The following is a 22,894-nucleotide window of genomic DNA, read 5'->3' as shown; positions in this document are numbered from 1 at the left end:
ACTCAAAAATCTAAAATATAAAGAAGTTAAAGGACTTCATCAAAACTACAGGTTGAGCTGGAGGGATAATATATACTTTAATCATTCACTCCTCTTAAAGATAAGTATGATGACCTGGTCAGCATACCTGTCCGCAGTATATCTATTTAATCACCTAAACGTAATGTCTCTAATTTCAAGAAGAAAGTTGAAAATTTCCCATACTATAACATCCTTTTGGAAAATTGGCTTAAGATGGTCTTTCTATCCCTGATAACCTCAAAAAACAAATTCAATTATTTTTTTTTTTTTATGTAAAAGGCCTTCCACCATAATACTAGTAATGTTTCCTAATAACAGTGCAGAATCCTAAATAGACATATGCCCTACTTTCTTACGTGTAAGATGACATATATCTTATATGGACTTAATAATACTATATTAGTCTGGGTCTCCTAAATTCAAACAAAATACTTACATTATATAAAAACAGCTGAAATCTCTCCCAAGGGACAGATAATAATAAAAGTCACCCAAATAGACTGGACCGAAGAAGGGAAGACCTAACTACAGCATACCTTAATAACGTATCACTAATTTCCCATCTCAGTAAGAGATGGAAAATAAAAGCCACCAAGACCATCCTGGGGCCATTTCCCAGTTGGAATTCCATCTTAGTTCTAACCTCGCAGCCCTTTTATCTACAGCAACCCTGAAAGCAAATGGGAGAAAAAGAGAACAATTTTCTTTCTAAACCAAAGCACACAAAAATGTTCTTCATGTAAAGGTCTTGACTCCACTTGGGCTGTTACAATCATGTGGTTTGCACATTAATAACACTGCATCAACCCAGGGGAGAAGAATGATGTGTTCTCAATGTGTCCAGTGTAACTTTAAGTAAAGCCTTAAACTCCATGAAGGTGAAGATAATCATAGTTTCAAGTGGTAGAACTCGCTTCCCTCCTCGCTCCCAAAATAGAAGTCAAGTCCGAAGGGCAGAAATGGGACAGAGCAGGAGCTCTAAAGGGCTGGGGGCCACCATGGAGCACACCTTGATGACAGCTCCAAAAGCTCCTTTGCCGAGAAGCTGTAATTCTTCAAACTCATTGAAATAGCGGGAAAACTGTCTCTGTGTCTCACTGAAGAATGCAGCACTGGGTAGCTGGTTGCTAGGAATAACAGTCTCAATGTAATCTTGTCCTCCAAAATCTGAGATAAAACAAAAAGCAAGAGGCAAATGAGGCATTGGAAATACAGGAAGAGCCGCAATATACAACAACGATTCAAGCACTGGCAGAAGGGGCCCCAGCCAGTAGTTTGAAAAAGTACCTCTTACTTGGCAGACTGTTTAATACTTTCCTCACCTTGTCCTCTTTAAAGTAGGTAGAAATATGTAATTAGGCCAAGTTTACAGGTGTAGGTAACTGAGACAAAGAGTAAAGAAATGACTGGACGACAGAGCCAGAACCCAAACCCAGGTCTCCTAATCCATCCCAGTCTCTACTGAGATCCCTTAATATGCTACTTAAGTAGCAGCAGGGAAATCCAGTTACATGGTAATAAGGGCGACATGACAAGAAGAGTTAATAAACACTAAAAGAGGCTACACCAATGGTCATTCCATCAGTAGAGACTGGAAAAGCCAGGATGGCAAAAACAGTTCCAGGCACACAGGACACATTGAATGAATGGATTTATTAGTATGTATATAGCTCAGCAAAAAACAGATAAAATAAATCACTCATGTAGTCCCTTCCAGTTTTAGGTTTATATATACTTTCAAAGTAATTTATATCAAGCAGGGTATAAAAAAAAGAATGGTAAAAGACTCACCTTCGGGACTTTGTTCCAGTAAAGATGTTTTTGGCTGAGGATTTATAAAGCTGTGTTTCAACAGCTGCTGAGGACTCCATCTTTCCTTGTCATCCAGGCAAACACATCTCAGTGAGAGGGAAGAAAGAATCTCAGCAACACAAAATAAATGCTAAACTAGTTAATCTAAGGCATTTATCTATGCGTTTATCTTGTAAAGATACACATTAGAGAATTCATGTTACTTATGAACTCAGAGGAATTTAAATTAATAAACATTCTTGCAGGATTTACATGCTAAGCGCCAAGCTGGGTACAAATGGGGAATCAAAAAACGTATACAGCAGCCAACCAGATGGGAAATGATATTTGCAAACAGTAGCTCTGACAAAGGTTTAATTTCCAAAAGATATAAAGAACTCATAAAACTCAACACCAAACAAACAACCCAATCAAAAGGTGGGCAGAGGACCTGAAAATACACCTCTCCCAAGAAGACACAGGAACAGCCAATAGATATATGAAAAGATGTTCAACCACACAGGAAATTAGGGAAATGCAAATCAAAACTACAATGAGATGGCCATTATCAACAAGACAAGCAATAATAAGTATTGGAGAGGTTGTGGGAAAAAGGGAACCCTCATTCACTGCTGATAGGAATGTAGACTGGTACAACCACTTTGGAAAGCAGTCTGGTGATTCCTCAAAAAATTAAGAATAGAGCTACCATACAACCCAGCAGTCTCACTCCTGGGTGTACACCTGAAAACCTGGAAATCATGTATTCACAAAGATATATGCACCCCTATGTTTACTGCAGCATTATTCATGGTGCATAAGACATGGAAACAACCAAAGTGTCCTGCGATAGAGGACTGGATAAAGAAGATGTGGTACATACACATGGAATACTACTCGGCCATAAGAAAGGATGAAATAGCACCATTTGCAACAACATGGATGAACCTTGAGAACATTATGCTAAGTGAAATAAGTCAGTCAGAAAAAGCTAAGAACCATGTGATTTCCTTCATATGTGGGATATAAAACTGAAACTCATGAACACAAACAGCTGTGTGGTGGTGGTTGCCAGAGGGAAGGGAGTGGGGAGTGGGGGGTGGGAAGGGGGTCCTAAGATAAGGTGACAGGAGAAGATTTGACTTGGGGTGGTGGACACATGGTACAATATACAGACCTTGTAACATAGAAACCCACACCTGAAATCTACATGTTCATGTTGACTAATGTCACCCCAATAATTTAATTTTTAAAAAGTGTACACTAGTCCCCCCTTAGCCATGGTTTCATTTACCATAGTTTCAGTTACCTACAGTCAACTGTGGTCTGAAAAATATTAAATGGAAAATTCCAGAAATGAACAATTCTTCAATTTTAAATTGCACACCATTCTGAGCAGCACAATAAAATCTTTCACCGTTCTGCTGTGAATCATCCCTTCATCCAGCATATACATTACCTGCCTGTTAGTCACTTAGTATCCATCTTGGTTATCAGATTGACTGCTTATGTTCAAGTAACACTTATTTTACTTTATAATAGCCCCCAAGCACAAGAGTAGCCTAATGCTATGTCACGAAGCCTACATCATCCACCTTACTCCATCTCATCATGTACGCATTATATCATCTCACATCACCACAAGAAGGGTGAGTACCTACAGTACAATAAGATATTTTGAGAGAGAGAGACCACATTCACATAACATTTATTACAGTATATTGTTATAATTGTGGTATTTTATGAATAGTTATTGTTAATCTCTTACTATTCCTAATTTATACATTAAACTATCATAAGTACACATATATAGGGAAAAAACATAGTGTTTATAGGGTTGGTAATATTTGTGGTTTCAAACATCCACTGGGGGTCTTGGAACGTATTCCCCTTGGAGAAAGGGGTACTACTCTAGTCTCCAGAGACAGAAAGTCTTACCCTCATAGAACAACGTTGAAACCATCTAAAATAGCACAAGTATGCTATGAATTTTCACTCCCATGTATAGTTCAATGACTTGCCATGCTAAACCATGCCTTTCCAGGGACCGGTCATAAAGCTTTCCAAGGAAAGGCAAATCAGATATCTGAGGTAGGGTTGGTACCCACTATGATTCACTTTAGATAAAGCTGTTCATCATAGTATGAGACTATTAACAATTAAGAACTACTTTTTAAAAGTCCCACACTTTATCATATACTTTCTTTTAATTTTCATTCCTTAATCTTATTAGCTTACTGTTGATTTTTGTTTTTAATGTATGAAAACAAGCCATACCTTTAACCCTGTGGTTCTCAAACTGGGGTCCCTGAACAGCAGTGTCAGTATAAGTATCATTTGTTAGAAATACAAATTCTACTCCATCCCAGTCCTAGTAAATCAGCAACTCTGGGACTTTGGGCAGTAATCTGTGCCTTAACAAGCTCTCTAGGTGGTTTCAATGCAAGATAAAGTCTGAGAACCACAGTTCTAACTAAACTAAACTGTTTGGCTGTCATCACAAATGACCTAAGTAGCACCACTTGGTAGCAGTTGATCCTAATTATAAACAACTAGTGCACTGGAGAGGGGGTGTCCCTCAGCCTGTCCTGCCCCCTCTCATAGTCCAGGAGCCCTTAGGGGTGAGAGGCGACCCGGCGATCAGGGGAAGGTGATGCCCCATCACACACACCTCTGCTGCTGCCACTGCCGGCAGTGCAAGCCTCAGCCGGCCCTGGTTACTTGAGCCTCGGGCGGCCCTGGGCAGCTGGGCAGCTGCCATCCGAGGCTTGCCTGCACCTCGGGCCGGCCCTGTGCGGCTGGGGGGCTGAGGGGACTGGGGGACTCTGGAGGCAGGCTCATGGAGCGGCCTGCTCCCTGGGTGGGGCTGAGGGGACTGGGTGCCGCCATCTTTGAGGGCATGACAGTCAATTAGCATATTCCCTCCTTATTGGCTGTGGGTGCCGCCATCTTTGCGATGGTGTGAGGGTCAATTAGCATATTCCCTCTATTAGATGGGATGTAATTAAAAGAATCAACCATCATTCTGAATTCTGGACTTAAAATCTATCCTATATAATAAAGAGCTAATATGCTAATTAGACCGGGTGGCAGAACGACCTTCCAGAACTATCTTCCGGGATGACCTTCTGGAATGACCAGTGGTGGGGGGCGGGGCTGCAAGGCACCTGGAGCTGCTGTGAGGGCTGAGGTGGCAGCTGGGGCTGTGAGGGCCGAGCCCCTTGCACAATTTTGTGCATCGGGCCTCTAGTACCTATATAAAGTGGTGACAGCAACGATCATAAATGACAATATTTTATTTTTTATATCACAGCACTAAAAAGTAAAGCACTCAATTTAACACATTGAAAGGGCAACAACAACGAAAAAAGATGGTAATAAAAGCATTTGGATAAGATACTATATTTCCCTCTAAATTTAGGATTTTTAATTCTGTCAGCAAAACATGAATACCTTCTCCTTGCAGATACTATGAAAACATTACTGATAATAAGAAAAGTCTTTGACAACCGTCCAAACAAAACATAAAAGTCTTTGACAACCATCCAAACAAAACATTTTTGTTTTGTAAATATTGATTTTTTTAAATGGTATCATCCTGCACATATTATTCTTTAATTTGCTCTTATATTTTGACCACATAAAATATACTTTAAGGAGAGAATACAGCATAAGAATCAAAGTTGGCCCATTTTCACAACTGTATGTATATCACGTCTACTTCTATTTTATGGTACATAGGAACTATCTTATTTAAAGATGAGTGCAGTTGCCTGGCCAGTGTGGCTCAGTGGTTGAGCATCAACCTATGAACCAGGAGATTACAGTTTGATTCCTGGTCATGGCACATGCCTGGGTTGTGGGCTTGATCCCCAATAGGGGGTGTGCTGGAGGCAGCCGATCAATGATTCTCTCTTTTCATTGATGCTTCTTTCTCTCTCTCCCTCTCCTTTCCTCTCTGAAATCAATAAAAATATATTTTAAAAAATAAAGATAAGTGCAGCTACTTTAGTTTGTAATAGGTATTCCATTGGTGACAGGAAATAACAATATGGATTAGGTCAGACAGATGGCAGTTGGGATAGATGGAAATAGAAAAAGAAATATTAAGGGTAAAAGAAATGAAATGTAGGGACTGAATGAAATGAATTAAAATGAATGGCTGGGAAAAAGAAATAAGGTGAGAAATAAGACAGATTGTTAGAAAGAGAAGAAATCCAGTCCAGGTCAACTTGCTGGAAAGTGGGAATATGGGAGTATCTAGAAAAACCCAAAGTTCAGAGACCTTATTTCTCACTTAATAGAGAAACAGAGAATGTAGGTCTGGCTTGGACTGAGAGCAGAGGCAAGGCTAACCTAGAAAGCACTGAGTGAAAGGACCTGCACAAAGACTAGGCCAGAGGAAAACCTCTCAGTAAGGATTCTCTTAAAGTGGATAAAACTTGGCCCTGCAATTAAATGTGCACCTGTAATTCATAGATGTCGAAAATCTTCTGGCTAGAGCAAGAAAGTCGTTGGCATTCTAGGGCTTGGCTGAATGAGACATTGCTGATGAAGAAGAATGGTTAAGAAGAATAAGAGGCTCTGGCCAATGTGGCTCAGTTGGTTGGGCATTGTCCTGTGCACAGAAAGGCTGCCAGTTCGATTCCAGTCAGGGCACATGCCCAGATTGTGGGCTCGATCCCCAGTAGGAGGAGTGCAGGAGGCAGCTGATTTCCCTCTGACATTGATAATTCTCTTTCTCCCCTTATTCCTTCTTCTTTCTCTAAAAATCAATAAAAAAATTCTTAGAAAGAAAGAACAAACGAACGAACAAGGGGCAGAATTAGTACTCTCCTAAAGATGTTTTCTAAACAGGAGGCCTTGCCTTTGACCCCTTAGGAACCAGAAGCAAAGGTAGACAGAGAGGCTCTTCCGTTTGGATTACCTGGGGCATATCCTCCGTAGCCATCCTGACTGACTTCCTAGAGCAGGCAGTCCCCAAAAAGCAGTTTAAAAACAAATTATTAAGCCCAAGTGAATTTAGGAAAATGTGGGAGTTAAGGGAATCATAAACATAAGAAAACAGAACATATGTGGCTGGAAAAGAATTGAGAAAACACAGAATGAACTCTAATTCTGTTGCCCACTTTTCAGCTTATACACATCACTTAGATGTTGAGCATTCAAACACAATAAAAGCACAGCAGTAAAGTGCAATTAGAGAGAATCTCAGTGTTACTCACTTCTTTAGAAAATCTTGAAAGTCAGCAGGTAAGTCACTAGGGATGGTCACAGGGTACTCTCCACATTCTTGTCCTTGGCTGAGAGAGAGCAGCAAAAGGCCAAGATGCCAAACATCCCCTTTCTTCCCTGTTTTATAAGGCAGAGCACTGTCACTAAAACGAACCCGAGTTTGCTCAAACACATCCTCCTTGCAAATGTCTGCGAGGCGCTTAGAAATGCTGTAGTCTGTAATCTTGATGGTGCCCTCTGCGTCCACCAAGACACTTGATGTACCCAGAACCTTGTGCACCACGGAATTGCTGTGCAAATAATCGAGGCCCAACAAGAGCTGAGCTGCGTACTTGCGAAGCAGTTGCACAGGGATGGGGCCTGTGTGGCTCAGGTGTGCAGCAAGGGAGACCCCATTGAAGTGCTCCACCAAAATGTGCACCACGATGGAGTTGTCTTGCTCTCTGAGATTCATTGCAAAGTAACGTACTATATTGGGATGGCTCAATTTTACCAGTGAGTTGAATTCTGTTTCTGCCCCTTGAATCTGATAAGGAAAAAAAAAAGGTAATATTGGGTTGATCAGCATTATCTGGTGTTTCACTTCAAAAGTGAAATATTTAATAGAAAACATACTTTCAAAGGATAAGAGAAGGAAAATGACCTGAACTGACACCTCCCCTCAACCGTATGGTCAACCTAATAGTTCATAAAGTGGAAAAAATTTAGTTAATTCTCAACTTCTTTGATCTCAAAACTTAGTGTATAAATACTATAAAATTAGTGAGCAGCTTTTAAAATTTCTTTTGCAATAGGCTATCAGAACAAGGAAACATTAATTTCAAAATAATTAATTAAAAAAACCGCTTTCTGATTATAAAGATTAACTGTCAAAATTTTAACAAGTACTAATACAAAAGAAAAACCCCATAAAACAAAACAACAACAAATTATCTATGTGATTACCACTGAAAGACAACTGTTATGATTTTGGTATTTACTTCCAGATTTTCTTCTATCAGAAATACACCTACCTTCTAAACACAAGACTTTAACCTACAGTTTTGTTACCTTTTTATTATGTAACACTGCAATATGTCATATTAAATGTTCTCCTTAAACTCCGTGTTATAAATTACTCTAGAATTCTCAAGTCCCCTAGAATTCAGTTTTTAAGCAATATTTCAAAAGATTGCAAAAAGCATGCTTATGCAGCACTATTGAGAGATGGCTATTAATGCCATAATAGAGGCTGAGAAAGGAGGCTAAGAAAGCAGCTGCAAAAGTTTGGGTCACGCTGTGAAAGTTTGGAAAGAGGAAGCAAGAAGCTGAGAAAACTGGTAAAGAAGGTGCTGGTCCCGCACCATCCCTCTGGTTAAACTGATCTCACATCATTCTGATCATCTTTACTAGCCAATCAAATACAGAGCTATTCTGTCATCTCCTAAAGCTCAAAATCAGGTCCTTTGCTCAGCAAGCCCTCTTGGATGGCCTACCTGCTTTTTGCACTTATCAATCTTTTCCTTTTCTTGATTGGTAAGGAAAGGACCAATATTTTTCTGCCACTGAAGGACCCACTCATACAACAAGACGAAGCTGCCAGTGGCTGTTTCCAAAGCATTGTAGACTAGTTTTCCGAGCTGTTCATCACAGGCTGCACATTAAGAGAAAATGTCATTAACACTCACTGGTACATTTTCTGTGGGGATAAAAAAAATACACATGGCATTCATTTGCCAGTGGATGCCATGTGCTACTTAAGAAAAAATATGATTTCATATAATGCATGCTCTTTTGTAACTAAGTTTTAATATTTATCAATATACTCTGAGCCCCCCAAAAATAATTACTATAAAAATCAACAGTGAGATCTTAGTATCTGACGAGAGTTCTCCTAGTAGCCAGGATTCACAATGTTACTTTCATAACCAGTTCACCCCTAATGACAACTCTCAGTGCGACAGTGAACCCTCGCAAAGCTAAATACCAACTAATGTGACAGAAGGAATTTGGAAATAGAAACACTCCACCAGATTACTTCATCCATGTACCTCAGTGTGCACAGTGTAAACAAGTTTTAGTAATCTGGAAATTTGAAAACACAAATGATTTTTCTAAACACAAAATCTGAATACATTCAGTAAATACAAACTAGCTAACAGTTTTGAGGGAAGGAACCAGAAATGACAGCTTAAATTTGAAGCTAGAAAGAGAGATACATTTATTTAGTGATAGGCATGTGGTTTTCACTTGTATCTGGAGAGCTCAATTTCTGTAACACCAAAATTTTTCTTATAAAAACCTGTATTTTCATTAAAATTTTGTAATTAAAGTATGTTGGCATTATTCATTTCAGGTATACAGCATGGTGATCTTGATATTTGTATACTTTGCGATGTGATAACCATGACAAGTCTAGTAACCATCTGCCACTGTGCAAAGGCACTATAATATTAGTGGCTTTATTCTCTGTGCTGTATTTAAAAATCTGTATTTTCATTAAAGACTATTATCGAAAATTGCCAAAAAATTAAAAATGACAAAAAACATCACCCACAATATCACCATATTTTGTTTTTTGGTTTTGTTTTAATACTGACTTCAGAGAGGAAGGGGGAGGGAGAGAGATAAAAACATCAATGGTAATTGATTGGCTGCCTCCTTCATGTTCCCTACTGCGTATTGAGCCTGTAACCCAGGCATGTGCCCTGACCAAGAATTGAACTGCAACCTCCTGTTCATAGGTTGATGCTCAACCACTGAGGCACTCTAGCCTGGCACCATTCTGTTTTATTTCTCTTCTAGTTCCCTCTACCATTCCCCGCTCCCTAATTTATGAAATCATAGCATATATAGCAGAGTTTTTTTTACCCTTGACATTTTGGACCAGGTAATCCCTTGCTGAAGGATTATCTTATGCACTGGAAGATGCTGGTTAGCAGCATCCCTGACCTCTACCCACCAGATGCCAATAGCACCTCCACCCTAGTCTTAACCATCAAAAATGTCTCCAGACATCACCAAATGCTCCCTAGGGGCAATGTCAATCCCAATTGAGAACCACTGATATATAGTATTCTGCCTTTTTCTTTTGTTATATAAATAACTAGAGGCCTGGTGCACAAAATTCGTGCACGGGAGGGGGGGTGTCCCTCAGCCCAGCCTGCACCCCCTCCAATCTGGGACCCCTCGAGGGATGTCCAACTGCCCATTTAGGCCCGATCCCACTGGGCAGTTGGACATCCCTCTCACAATCCAGGACTGCTGGCTCCCAACTGCTCGCCTGCCTGCCTTCCTGATTGCCCCTAACCGCTTCTGCCTGCCAGCCTTCTGATCACCCCCTAACCACTCCCCTGCCAGCCTGATTGATGCCTAACTGCTCCCCTGCCAGCCTGTTTGCCCCTAACTGCCCTCCCCTGCAGGTCTGGTCACCTCTAACTGCCCTCCCCTGCAGGCCTGAGTCCCTCCCAACTGCCCTCCCCTGCAGGCTTGATCGTCCCCAACTGCCCTCCCTCGTAGGCCTGGTCCCTCTCAACTGCCCTCCCCTGCTGGCCATCTTGTGGTGGCCATCTTGTGTCCACATGGGGGCAGCCATCTTTGACCACATGGGGGCAGCCATCTTGTGTGTTGGAGTGATGGTCAATCTGCATATTACTCTTTTATTAGATAGGATAGAGGGCTGGTGCACGGGTGGGGGCTGGCTGGTTTGCCCTGAAGGATGTCCCAGATCAGGGTGGGGGTTCCCTTGGGGCATGGGGCGGCCTGGGCGAGGGGCCTGTGGTGGTTTGCAGGCCGGCCATGCCCCCTGGCAACCCAAGCAGAGGCCCTGGTATCTGGGGTTTATTTATCTTCTACAATTGAAACTTTGTAGCCTGGAGCGGAGCCAAGCCTTCTGCTTGCTCCGTGGCGGCAGCCATTTCTGTTGGGATTTATTTATCTTCTATCATTGAAACTTTGTAGCCTTGAGTGGAGGCCTAGGCCAGCAAGGGCAGGAAGAAAGCTTGGCTTCCTCCATTGCCAGGGAAACCCAAGCCTCCCTCCTGCTCTCTGTGGCCATAGCCATCTTGATTGGGTTTATTTGCATATTTGCTCCTGATTGGCTGGTGGGCGTGGCTTGTGGGCATGGCTTGTGGGTGTAGCGGAGTGATGGTTAATTTGCTTATTACTCTTTTATTAGATAGGATAGTTTCCTGTGATGTTGCACTGTTTTCAAAATGAAAAACTTTTTTTGAAGAAATAATTTTTTTTCCATTTAAAAACTGAAAAGTGAAGTAACCTGCATATGTAGGACATAGAGGCCTTAGCAAAAATACTTTGAGAAATGTGGCTGAACTAGCTCACCTAAACTTATCTGAGAAGCAGTTTTCACTTCATAGAAATGCTGACAATTTAAAAAGGTTTAATTAAAGTGATCTGTTATGCTAGTCATAAACAAATCCTGACATTCTTAGGCTAAGCGGAAAAAACCTGATGTCAACCGAAGGAAGCAACCTGTGCAATGTGGGATCTAAGTAGTACACACACACTAGAGACACAGATATCATATATTTATGGGATAAACTATGATGTTATTTACATAAAGCTTAACTACATGTGTGCATTATGCAGTACAATGCCTTAAATATTCATCTTCCCAACTGGGGCTAGATAGGTATTTCACAATTGCTGGGTTTTTTTTTGTTTTTTTTTAATAATTTTATTGTTGCCTCTCCCTGTCACTTTTTCATGATGGGGATAATAAAGGACAAAAGAACACACTGTAATGAGGCTGAAGGAAAATATGTCACAGAAAGAACTCGCACTGAGTCTATTATATGCTAACACTGATCATCTTATACTATACAGACAGTTTCTATAGTGCTTTATCCATAAGGAAGTTCTAATGGCTTTAAACTGAAAAGCAAAATATTAATTAGTTGATCTTTTATAAAAATATTTCACAGAAAATTAGAACATATTTTAAAAACTAGACCCATTGTGAGAAAACAAAATAATTTATGTAATTGTTTTATAAAAAACTTTCAGATTGCAAATGTCTCCTGATGAGGGTATAAACTAAGGTGAATATGTCTAATAACTATCAATGAGAATAGGAAACCAAGTTAAGGTAATAAGTAGTTAGATTGATTTCTCTTCCCGATCTCCCAGATTATTAAAAATAGTGAGTTTTATGTTGCCAATTCGTGAGTCCAAAATGCTCTAAGTCAAGGACAGTCTCAAGACCAAAGTTAATCAACTCTACCAAGGTCCTGAACCTGTCCAAATGGCTGCTTTGTCTGCACAGGGCAGGCTCTGTGTATGCACAGAATTCTGTCCAGTTCAGCCAAGGTCAGGTGTCCATTTCACCGACCATTCAGATATTTGGTTTCTTCTCCCTCTACCTGCTGCCTGCTTCCTGGCAGCTCCCCTGCTTATTTGTAGCTCCTTAAAGAGGAAGGAAAAAAGACACCAAAAAAAAGCATGTTCTCCCTGGAGCTGAGGGGGTGGGGGTGGGAGGGCACACCCACGCCCTCTTCTTCCTTCCAGGCACCTTACATTTGCCTTTCTCTCTGCTAAGCTCTTAGGGCCCTTCTTCTGCCTCTGTAACTTGTTTCCTGCACTTATGCAGCCCAGTTGGCTAACTTCTACTACCTCTGTAACTTTCTAAATAAACTTTATCTTATAATTTGAAAAAAAAATGGTCAAATTAATTATATACAAGTGATCCCTACACCACTTAGTGGTTATATCAGTACTAGAGGCCCAGTGCACAGATTTGTACACTGGTGGGGTCCCTCAGCCTGGCCTGCGCCCTCTTGCAATCCAGGACCTCTCAGGGGATGTTGGACTGCCGGTTTTGGCCAATCCCCACGCTGAAGCGGCAGGTGGCTGGGAACCGCACCACTCCCGCTCATCCTGGCCCACTGAGCCTGCTGCTGCAGCTTGGTAGCGCCGCAGCTCGTAGCGCCACAGCTCAGTAGCGCTGCAGCAGCTGCGCTCGCCAGCCCTGAGCCTGGCATCTGGCGCTCACCAGCTGAGCGGCGCTCACGCTGTGGGAGCACACTGACCACCAAGGGGCAGCTCCTGCATTGAGCGTCTGCCCCTGGTGGTCAGTGCGTGTCATAGCAACCAGTCAAACGGTCGACTGATCAAACGGTTGACTGGTTGCTTAGGGTTTTATATATATAGATGGCTGATAAAAGATGATGGCATTTAGGGAAAGGAGTAGATAATGAAAACTTGAATTTAATATAAACAATTCAAATCATGAATTGCTGAACCACCTCACTCCAAATAGCCATCAGTAGACAAAACTGCTAAATAAGATACATAGAAAATAAAATGGAAAAAAAGAAAATGGTTTTCTTAGTCAGGTAAAACATGCTTACTGGGAAAATGCTAACTAAGTAGATGGATATCAACTTAAGAAAATAGGATTTGGTCATTAAAGATCACAGGCATTAGTGAAACTAATATAATATTGTACATCAACTGTAATTGAAAATAAAAAATTAAAGAAAAGATCACAGGCATTAGAACTCATTTTAATGCATATATTTCATCGGTAATAAATGCACATGATGCAAAATTCTACTAATTCATAATATTTCAACCATTTTGGTTTCAAAAGCTCAACTGATTATAATGATGATGAACTTTAAGTTATCTTCCTGCTAACAATATTTCCAAGAGCCTAGGTTTTAATTTCCATCTTACAGAAGGGGAAACCTGAGTGACTTTTCATTCTGGTCATTAGGAATGGAAGCTAGAATGGCCGACTATCAGCTCACCAGTCTTCCTTGGACTGCTCGGTGTCTATTTTACCTCGTTTCTTCATGATTAACTTTTGTTGTTAGAAAAGTGAAATGGATTTAGTTAGTTTACTCACCAATACATTTTCCTTTGTGCACCATGAGCTGATCAGTATTACCCATAGAGAAATACAGGATTTCACAAGAGCCAGGAGAATCTTCACTATTACATACAGAATACTGCCGCTCTCGCCTTAAAAATAAATTTGGACAATGATTATTATTTTTTCAACTTCTTGACCCTCCATTTTCTCCTGCTTACTAGACTATTCATAGTCTAACATCTGTTTCTACTGGAAATTGAGCTTAAGGTGCTAATGGGAAAGTTGTTCAACTCCCTCATTTCCCATTGTGGTCTTTCCCACATGAACTCTACAAACCCCCAACTCTAGATCTCCACTGTCCAATGTGGTAGCCGTTAGCCACATGTGGATATCTAAGTTTAAAGTAGTTAAAATTAAATTAAAAATTCAGTTATTAGCCCTGGCTGGTGTGGCTCAGTTGGTTGAGCATTGTCCCATGCACCGAGAGGTCGCTGGTTTGATTCCTAGTCAGGGCACATGCCCCAGACGCAGGCTCGATACCAAGTAGGGGGCCTGCAGGAGGCAGCCGACCGATGTTTCTTTCTCCTTCTCCCTTCCTCTCTCTCTAAAATCAATAAAAACTTTTTAAAAAAAATTCAGTTCTTTGACTGTAGTAGTCACATTTAGGTACTTAGTAGCCAAAAGTGGCCAGCATTAGTATAAAACATTTTCATCATCACAGCAGTTCTACAGAGATTTAGCTCAACCACATTGGCCCCACAATCTCTTCATTCCAGATGCACATGCACATCTGGGGAAAGCTAAAAAACAGGGTGTTCGGAGCACTTCAAATTCCTATTCTCCAACTGGGCTCCCAACCACTGAATGATAGATACTCTGCCATTTCCTTTTATGAAGTCTCTAAAACACTTAGAGCCAAATCCTCCTCCTCTCTTTCTCTATTCTACTTTTTTTTTTTCTGAGTGGGAAGCAACAGCTAGGAAAGTAGATTATAATGCAAAAGTAATAAATAAATTGGGGAGAGGGAAGTAGGGAAGAGGCCAGGGAGAGCACTCTTGATGGTCAAGATTGGACCCTTCTAAGAAATGCTTTGATGAGGCATATGGACAAATCTCTAGAAAGCAGCCTTCTCACTCTAAGCACGATCTTGACGTCTACTTTCACAAAGAACATGAGACAAAGAGGAATAAAGCCCACACTTTCTATTGTTCCACCTAAAAAGTTAGTGGAATCTGTACATTCTTTCTTTTCCCCAGACCCCAAGGAAGGCCAGCTATGCTGTCCTCGGTTCCTTTCCTACAGTCTCTCTGGGCTCTCGGTCCACTGGCTGTCCCTCTCTCCTGTATGTTCCATCTGCCCTCTAGATTAGCTCCTTCCCCTCAGCTCTACATCTCTCCCATCTCTACGTCCTCTTGTTCTTTGTTTTCAAACTTCTACACTTGCTGTCTCCACTTCTGCCGCTCTATTTACTCCTGATGCTGCTGCCACCTCCCTCCTACCCACTCTCAATCTGACTTCTCCCCTGGGTTCTTTTATTTTGGTTTGTGGCACAGTCATCCCTTCTGTCTCGAGTCAAAAGCATGAGTCTCCCTGGGCTCCTAGACCTCCTACATATAACTGATCCCCAAGTATCATACTCTCCATTTCCCCTGCCCTGTTGAGATCATCTCCAACTTTCCCCTGGGCACATGTAATACTCCATTATTATCCGGTCTCTCCACCTCCAATCCTACACATCTTCCCTTTCCCCATCCTACTGCTGATAAGACCCATTTTGACATGAGTCTCATGTGTCCACATATTCAAACACCAGGGAATGACTAATACATTGTACTTCTAAAGTTACTTATGCAACCAGGGGCACACTGGTTTATGGAGAAAATAATAAAAGCAAAGATTTAAAATGATATATTAGACTTACTAACATAAATTATTTACAAGCACCTCTACATCAGCTCTGCCCCCTCCAACGATGGTGCTAATAGTCATTTTAGTCTAGGTCATCTTTACATTCTTTAGTTTACAGTGTGTAAATGTTTGGTTTTAGAGTGTTTTAGAATATTAATCACCCCATCATGACAGTTAAACACAAACACAATAAGACTGCTAAGAGTGCTAATAAAAAAAGATGTATCATTATGATTAAAATAAAAGTAAAAGTGCCAAGAAAATGGCAAATGTGGTACATGCCACATAAGACAGGCTGGCAGCTATAATAATTCTGAAGGATAAAAAGTAAATCCCACTGAGTTAGAAAAGAAGGAATAAAGAGGTGAAAACCAATGTCACTAATGTCTTTGGTATTCACCTAAAAATATGTATGTATTTGCTTTTTAGAAGAAAAGTAAAAGAATAAAATGGAACACTATACTTATTTCCTTTGACTTTCTAATCCATAAAGACCAATGAACAGCAAGGAAGGAACAAAATCAAGTGTAAATCATGAAGTGTTTTGGTATATCAAGGACTTTTTATTTCTTTACCAAGGAAGCACATAAACTACACTTGAAGATTCATTCTTCCTAGCCAGTAGTCAACACAGTGACAGAGATTCATGCAGGGATGTGCAATATTTTGGAAAACAGCAGATGAAAACTATTTCATGTTCCTTCTTGGATGCTCATGGGATGTTTTCCTATCCAAGACATACAAATATCACTATTACAAGCATAACAAAAAAAGTTTTCCTACCTATGTCAAAGGGAGAATTCCCCATCCCACGTGAGTAAATTTGCAAATGATCTTTGATCTTAAAAGCAAGTCTAATCTTAGATCCATTGATTATACTTAGTCACAAAAATGGAAATGTTTAAATTTTAAAAACTGTTTTTATATATCCAAAAAGACTTATTCATAGCATTGATTTATTTCTGCTGTGTGGAGAGCGGCTACCGCGTTTGGACAGTTTCAAGCCTCGGACCAATGAGAGGGCATGGTCCTCTGGTGGCAAAGCCACAGGCAAGTCCCAGCTTGGAGGGCAAAGGCCTCCCAGCACAATTATAGCCAAAGGCTATAGTTGTAAGCTTGCTGTTATGGTCCGAACCTGTGGTCCCAGGTGGCTAAGTGATATAGGCTGTGGAGGTGCAGCAAGTGCTGCCAAAACAAAGCCTGATAGAGTTCAGGTGCATGTAATTGAGTAGATTCGAAACCCACGAGAACATTGTAAACATCTTGACCACAACCTTACTTTGCTTTGTGGAATGTGGCTAAAGACTTGGCTTGCAGGCTGTGGCACTGTCTCTCCATCCAAGAGCAGTGTCCCACCTAGCCCCAGCTTTAGTCTCTTGTCTGTCTTCTTTAATCCTTCACTGTCCCCCTCTCCCATCCCCCCTCAGGTTCACCCCTGGCCGTGCTGAGCGTGGCTTACTGCTGATTCTAACACAATAGAAATTTGTTAAGTATTTCTTAGTGAAATGCTCTGACAACTTCAAACTATGTTGCCTACTGGAAGCCCAGTTGCAAAAATAATCTAAATTGGTGTAAGGAGTTATAATCTTAAAATTAAATTGTTACCAGAAACAGTATTCAAGAGAAAATTCAGCTCACCTTAAGGGTAGGTGGCTAAGTGTTAATATCCAAATGATTTCTAAGCTGATTTTTTTTAAGTCAGTAATTAGGGAAAGAACTGAAACGTTTCCTTCTTATAAAGAAACTATAACCTGGAAGTTTATATGTCTTTAATTTGGTACCTAACATGTTTCTTTCCATAGAAGAATAACGTTGGTTTTCAGTGCTGCTTAGATTCTCAAAAGAGACAGTTTAAACTCATAAGGAAGCTGAATTATAATACCTACACTACTTGATCACTTACCCACTCATAATGGATTCTGTACTAAAATTTATTTCTGATACACAGAGGGTCACAACAAATATTTGGGGAAGTCTCAATTTTTTAGCGGATGTGGAGGAAGAGGTAGTATCTTTCATATGACCTCTGGTGACAGGGAACAACCCAGGAGCCCACCTGCAAGGACAGGGAAGCCCAGTGTCCTCAGCAGCTACAGGAAGGGGAGCCCTGGCAACAAACTGGGGCTCCATTCTCCGGTAAAGAATCTTTTTTTTTTAAAAAATATATTTTATTGATTTTTTACAGAGAAGAAGAGAGAGGGATAGAGAGTTAGAAACATCGATGAGAGAGAAACATCGATTAGCTGCCTCTTGCACACCCCCTATTGGGGATGTGCCCGCAACCAAGGTACATGCCCTTGACCGGAATCGAACCTGGGACCCTTGAGTCCGCAGGCCGACGCTCTATCACTGAGCCAAACCGGTTTCGGCAAGAATCTTTTATACCATGCCCATTTGGAGCGTTTCCCACATCCGTGGTGGGGCCCAAGGAGTTACAGACTGAAAACAAATACAGTGGGAAATTTAACTGGATGATGATTCTGATGGAAGAACAAATTTTAAGTAACTTATTGACTAGTTAGATCATTAGAAGTCAGATCAAACTGCATTGGAGGCAAGATTGCGAAGTGTGATAGACAGTTATGAAGGCGAGTGAGCAATAAAACTAGTTTAATTAAAGATACACAGAAACTGTTAAAGCAAATGAAAATTTTGTTTCATATGGCTAACAAATGGTATATTAAGACATATAGGCTTTGAAAAGTTATTAAAACAACTATCTGAAAATTCATCAACTTTCACAACAAGTTGTTTTATTCCTTCTACATCTTTCATTCTTCCAGATCAGAAATCTCAAGGACTTACCTAGATCTTCCAGAGGAGTTGGTCCGATGTTTACCATTTCCTACGAAGTCGGGAGAGCCTCCATGTGGAACAGCAGCTGTTCTGTGTCCTCCTGGGTCCTTCCTAGAGGTATGATCTTGGTTTGAAAAACTAGCAATTTCTAAACGTTCCTAGAAAAAAGAAAAGTAACCTATTTTAGACGTAGGTCATAAATGGAAGACAATCATGGTGTATAAATATGAATCCAGGAGAAAGTGCATATTTTATTTAAACGGAATGCTTTCAAGTATAATAAAGTTGAACTCAACTTTTAAAAGCTTAATGTCTAAGGAAACACTCATGGATACGGACAACAGTGTGGTGATTGCTGGGGTGGGGTGGTGGAGGAGGGTACAGGGGGATAAATGGTGAAGGACTAAGACTTGACTTGGGGGTGGTGAACACACAATACAGTGTACAGATGATGTGTTGTGGAATTGTGCACCTGAGACCTATATAATTTTGTTAACCAGTGTTACCCCAATAAATTAAATAAAAAGGAAAATAAATAAAAATAACAATTTAATACCCAAATATGTACTGGTTCAGGAACTGAAAGTCAGATTACAGTTTTAAATGGAAATGTTAGAATCTTGGAATATGCATAAAAAGTTAGAAAGAAGAGCAAGAGGAAAGGAATGGAAAGCATTCAAAGAGAGAGCAAGGTGGCAGATCAGACATAAAGCAGGAGACCTGGTGGAAACAGAATAACATCTTACAATTTGTACACAGCTTTGTACTTTCAGAGGGTAATAGAGTTATCTGTGGGAATAGTTACATGAGACAGAAAGGGAGACGTCGTAGGTCCCATTTTAAGGGATAAGGAAAATAAGTCACAGAGAGTGTCACCTAAAGGTCACAGAACTTGGCAGTAAAAAAGCCAAAGCTTTAAGCCAGGTGCTGCTTCTCATACATCAGTGCCTCCTCCCACTACACCTCAGAGCTTCCTTTTAGTTAACTGCCATAATTTTAGAAAATGGAATGAGTAACTGGCGTTTTTATTCAGCTGGACACAGGAAAAATATAGAAAAGAGGATTTTATCCTTTTTCACACTGCTTTGAAACCTGCTCTGTAAATCCTTCTTTTCCATCACTGAATGAAATCTCAAGCAGAGCCTTATGGTTTCCATTCACTCCTCAGTAAGAACAAATTGTTTTATTTTCCAAGTATTAAGAATTCCAGTCTGAGTTAATTATCAAAACTTCAATATCATCTCTCTCTCGACTCATCTGATAAGCTACAATAAGTGCATAAGCCTAAGTCATTTACAGATAATATACAATTCTAAATTTTGCTTCCTGTTTGGCGATTTTTTTAGTGCTTCATTTTGAGTTTTACTCCTGAAGTAACACAGGAGGGGGAAATATCACCAATGGCAATAAAAAGATTTCATGTTTAGCAAAATGTAAACCATTTTAGTATGGCAGACTTGATAGTGTACCTGCTTGGCCATTTCTTTCCTTTTTTTCTCTTCTTTGATCTCTTCTTTCCTTCTCTGAATCTCATGAAGGATTTCACGTTGCTGAAAGAGATCATGTTGCCATCAAAGGCCAATCTTTGAAACCTCTAAAAATGTAAGTTCTGAAATTATAAAAACTCTTGTAATTTATAAAATTCACAAGCCCTTTCTTCCTAATAGACCCGAATACATGAAACCTAGTTCAGACTGTAGTTGCATCAGTTTTATCAGAGTTCTTATGCAATAGGCATTCCCTTTTAATTAGGTATGAAGACTGTGGGAGAGGGACAGTGTCCCCACTCTTCATGTCTCCATGTAGAGAGACTTTCACTACAGCAACTCTGTTGGCCTCTCCTGTCCTCCCACATGTGACTCCGCCCCTCCTCTGTGATGTCTGCCTGTCTGCGGAGAACATGCACGTGTGCTGCTCTCTGCCATGGGTCCAGGGCAGATTAGGAGGAGGTGAGCTGTTCTCAGTGCCTGGGACCAGGGTGGCACGGGCACCACCACCACAGCCACACACGATCAGCTGCATTCTCCAATCAGCTTTCTCAGTATGAAAAGCGGTATGTTGATCCCCATCCAATCAACTCATGTACCTATTGCTCCACTGGGTCTAAATTTAGGTAGGGAAAAGTAATGTGTTTTTATGAGTCCCCTGAAATTCAAGATTGTAATATCAAAACCATTAAGACACTCAACAAAAAGTGTAATAGCAATAATACAAAATGAGAAAACATGCCCCAAGCTAACAGGCAGCTATAGCAATACACCAAAACAAGATTGTTAGCTAAACATTCACTATCTTCTAATAAAAAACATCCCTTCCAGCCCTGGCTAGGTTGCTCAGTGGTTCGAGTGTTGGCCCTCGGACTAAGGGTTGTGGGTTCTATTCCTGACCAAGTGTACATACATTGGTTGCAGGCTCCATCTCTGGCCCTTGGTAGGTTGGGGTGCATGCGGGAGGCAACCAATTGATGTGTCTCTCTTACATCAATGTTTCTCTCTGTCTCTCCCTCTCCCTTCCACTCTTTCTAAAAATCAATGGAAAAATATCCTCAGATGAGCATTAACAAAAGTAAAAATAAAACAATAAAACGTGCCTTCCTAAAAACAATGACAATAAGGAGCTTTAAGTTACAAATGGTAACCAGGATATACAATTAAATAGGAGATAAGCAATAACAAAATTAATGGGACCCACTAAGAGACAGTGTTAACATATAGCTGTGTAGGCGGAGACAGTCACAACCTATAGAAGCTCACAGTCACCGGGGCTGGCCACCTGTGATGACAAAAGTCTCACCTCCTGCTCCTCTTTCCGCTTGGCCTCCAACAGCCTCTGCTGCTCCTCCTGAGCCCGCCTTTCCAGCATTTCCTCATGAAAAGACTTGGGAGGGGGCTTGTTATGTTCGTTGAGAAATGACTGCACGTGGTAAGCCAGTTCAAATATCATCACCTAAACATGGAGATGAATGTCAACCACAAGTGGTCCAATAATGGGAAGACAGGGTGCCAAGGAGAGACTATAGAAAAACATGCAGACAACCAGATAGCCACTTACAATGGTGATATTCATTTTGATATGACACGTTCTGAATTCAGGACGTGATGCAATCACAGCAGGACTCATCATGTTGCTATCAAGACAAATCACTAGATAAATAAAAAGCTTCACTTGTCTTTTGTAGTCCTGTTTCATTTATTGGCATTTTTTTGTATAATAAATCCTATAAAATATTTTTCTGTACAAATAATTTGATAAAATGTTTAAGACTGCATAAAAAAAAAACTACCTTCCTTTCTAGAAAACCTGTCTACATATGATAGCTGAGCAGACAATAATCATTGCTAACATCAGCTTTTATCTATCCACACCGCATACTGAAAAATAATTCTATTGGGGGTCTGGAAGCAGATATTTAAAGCCCTCGTTATCTCCCTGCTAGTAATGGGCCAGTAGGAGGCTGATCAATACCTGGACAGCACTTCATTTACACTTAGGGAAGCATTCAGACAGTACCAGAAGAAAAACGACCTCCCTCTCAGACAGTCATGTGACCATAGGAAGCCACTTTCCCCTGTACCTGGGAGTCATAAATCATACTGGGGTTGGTGAATCAATAGAACAAGGTGGCTGGGACCCCACACTGACTACCCCAACCCCAAAGAGGTCAAGAGTGCCAAGCTCCTTTTGCACCTGACGACCAACACACTGAGACTTTTTTCCTTCAATTATACAATGAAGCAGCTTAAAAACTTTTATTTCAATTACTAGAGGCCCGGTGCACGAAATTCGTGCACGGAGGGGGGTTGTCCCTCAGCCCAGCCTGTACCCTATCCAATCTGGGACCCCTGGAGGGATGTCCAACTGCCCATTTAACCCAATCCCGGTGGGATGGGGCCTAAACGTGCAGTCAGACATCCCTCTCACAATCCAGGACTCCTGGCTCCCAACTGCTTGCCTGCCTGCCTTCCTGATTGCCCCTAACCGCTTCTGCCTGCCAGCCTGATCACCCCCTAACCACTCCCATGCCAGCCTGTTTGCCCCCAACTTCCCTCCTCTGCCGGCCTGGTCACCCCTAACTGCCCTCTCCTGCAGGGTTGATCACCTCCAACTGCCCTCCCTTGCAGGCCTGGTCCCTCTCAACTGCCTTCCTTAGCAGGCCTGTTGCCTCCCAACTGCCCTCTCCTGCTGGCCATCTTGTGGTGGCCATCTTGTGTCCACATGGGGGCAGGATTTTTGACCACATGGGGGCAGCTATATTGTGTGTTGCAGTGATGATCAATCTGCATATTACTCTTTTATTAGATAGGATAGAGGCCTGGTACAGGGGTGGGG

General features: G+C 41.1%; 1 protein-coding gene across 2 annotated transcripts in view; it reads right to left on the bottom strand.

Moving 5' to 3' along the window:
• EIF2AK4 (eukaryotic translation initiation factor 2 alpha kinase 4) overlaps positions 1-22,894 on the bottom strand; it is a 101,591-nt gene that overhangs the window by 57,656 nt on the left and 21,041 nt on the right. For both annotated transcript variants that reach the window (XM_079769207.1, XM_079769208.1), the window contains exons 4-11: positions 21,359-21,511; positions 20,035-20,115; positions 18,575-18,723; positions 13,895-14,010; positions 8,523-8,680; positions 7,038-7,573; positions 1,813-1,919; positions 1,031-1,188 (exon numbers count right to left, since the gene is read on the bottom strand). In XM_079769207.1, the coding sequence (XP_079625333.1) occupies positions 1,031-1,188; positions 1,813-1,919; positions 7,038-7,573; positions 8,523-8,680; positions 13,895-14,010; positions 18,575-18,723; positions 20,035-20,115; positions 21,359-21,511 (1,458 nt within the window). The remainder of the gene's footprint in view (positions 1-1,030; positions 1,189-1,812; positions 1,920-7,037; positions 7,574-8,522; positions 8,681-13,894; positions 14,011-18,574; positions 18,724-20,034; positions 20,116-21,358; positions 21,512-22,894) is intronic.

This window comes from Cnephaeus nilssonii (assembly GCF_951640355.1).
Source record: "Cnephaeus nilssonii genome assembly, chromosome: 4".
NCBI lineage: Eukaryota > Metazoa > Chordata > Mammalia > Chiroptera > Vespertilionidae > Cnephaeus > Cnephaeus nilssonii.
The sequence above is the reverse complement of the archived record's forward strand: the minus strand, read 5'-3'. Positions and strand labels throughout refer to the sequence as shown.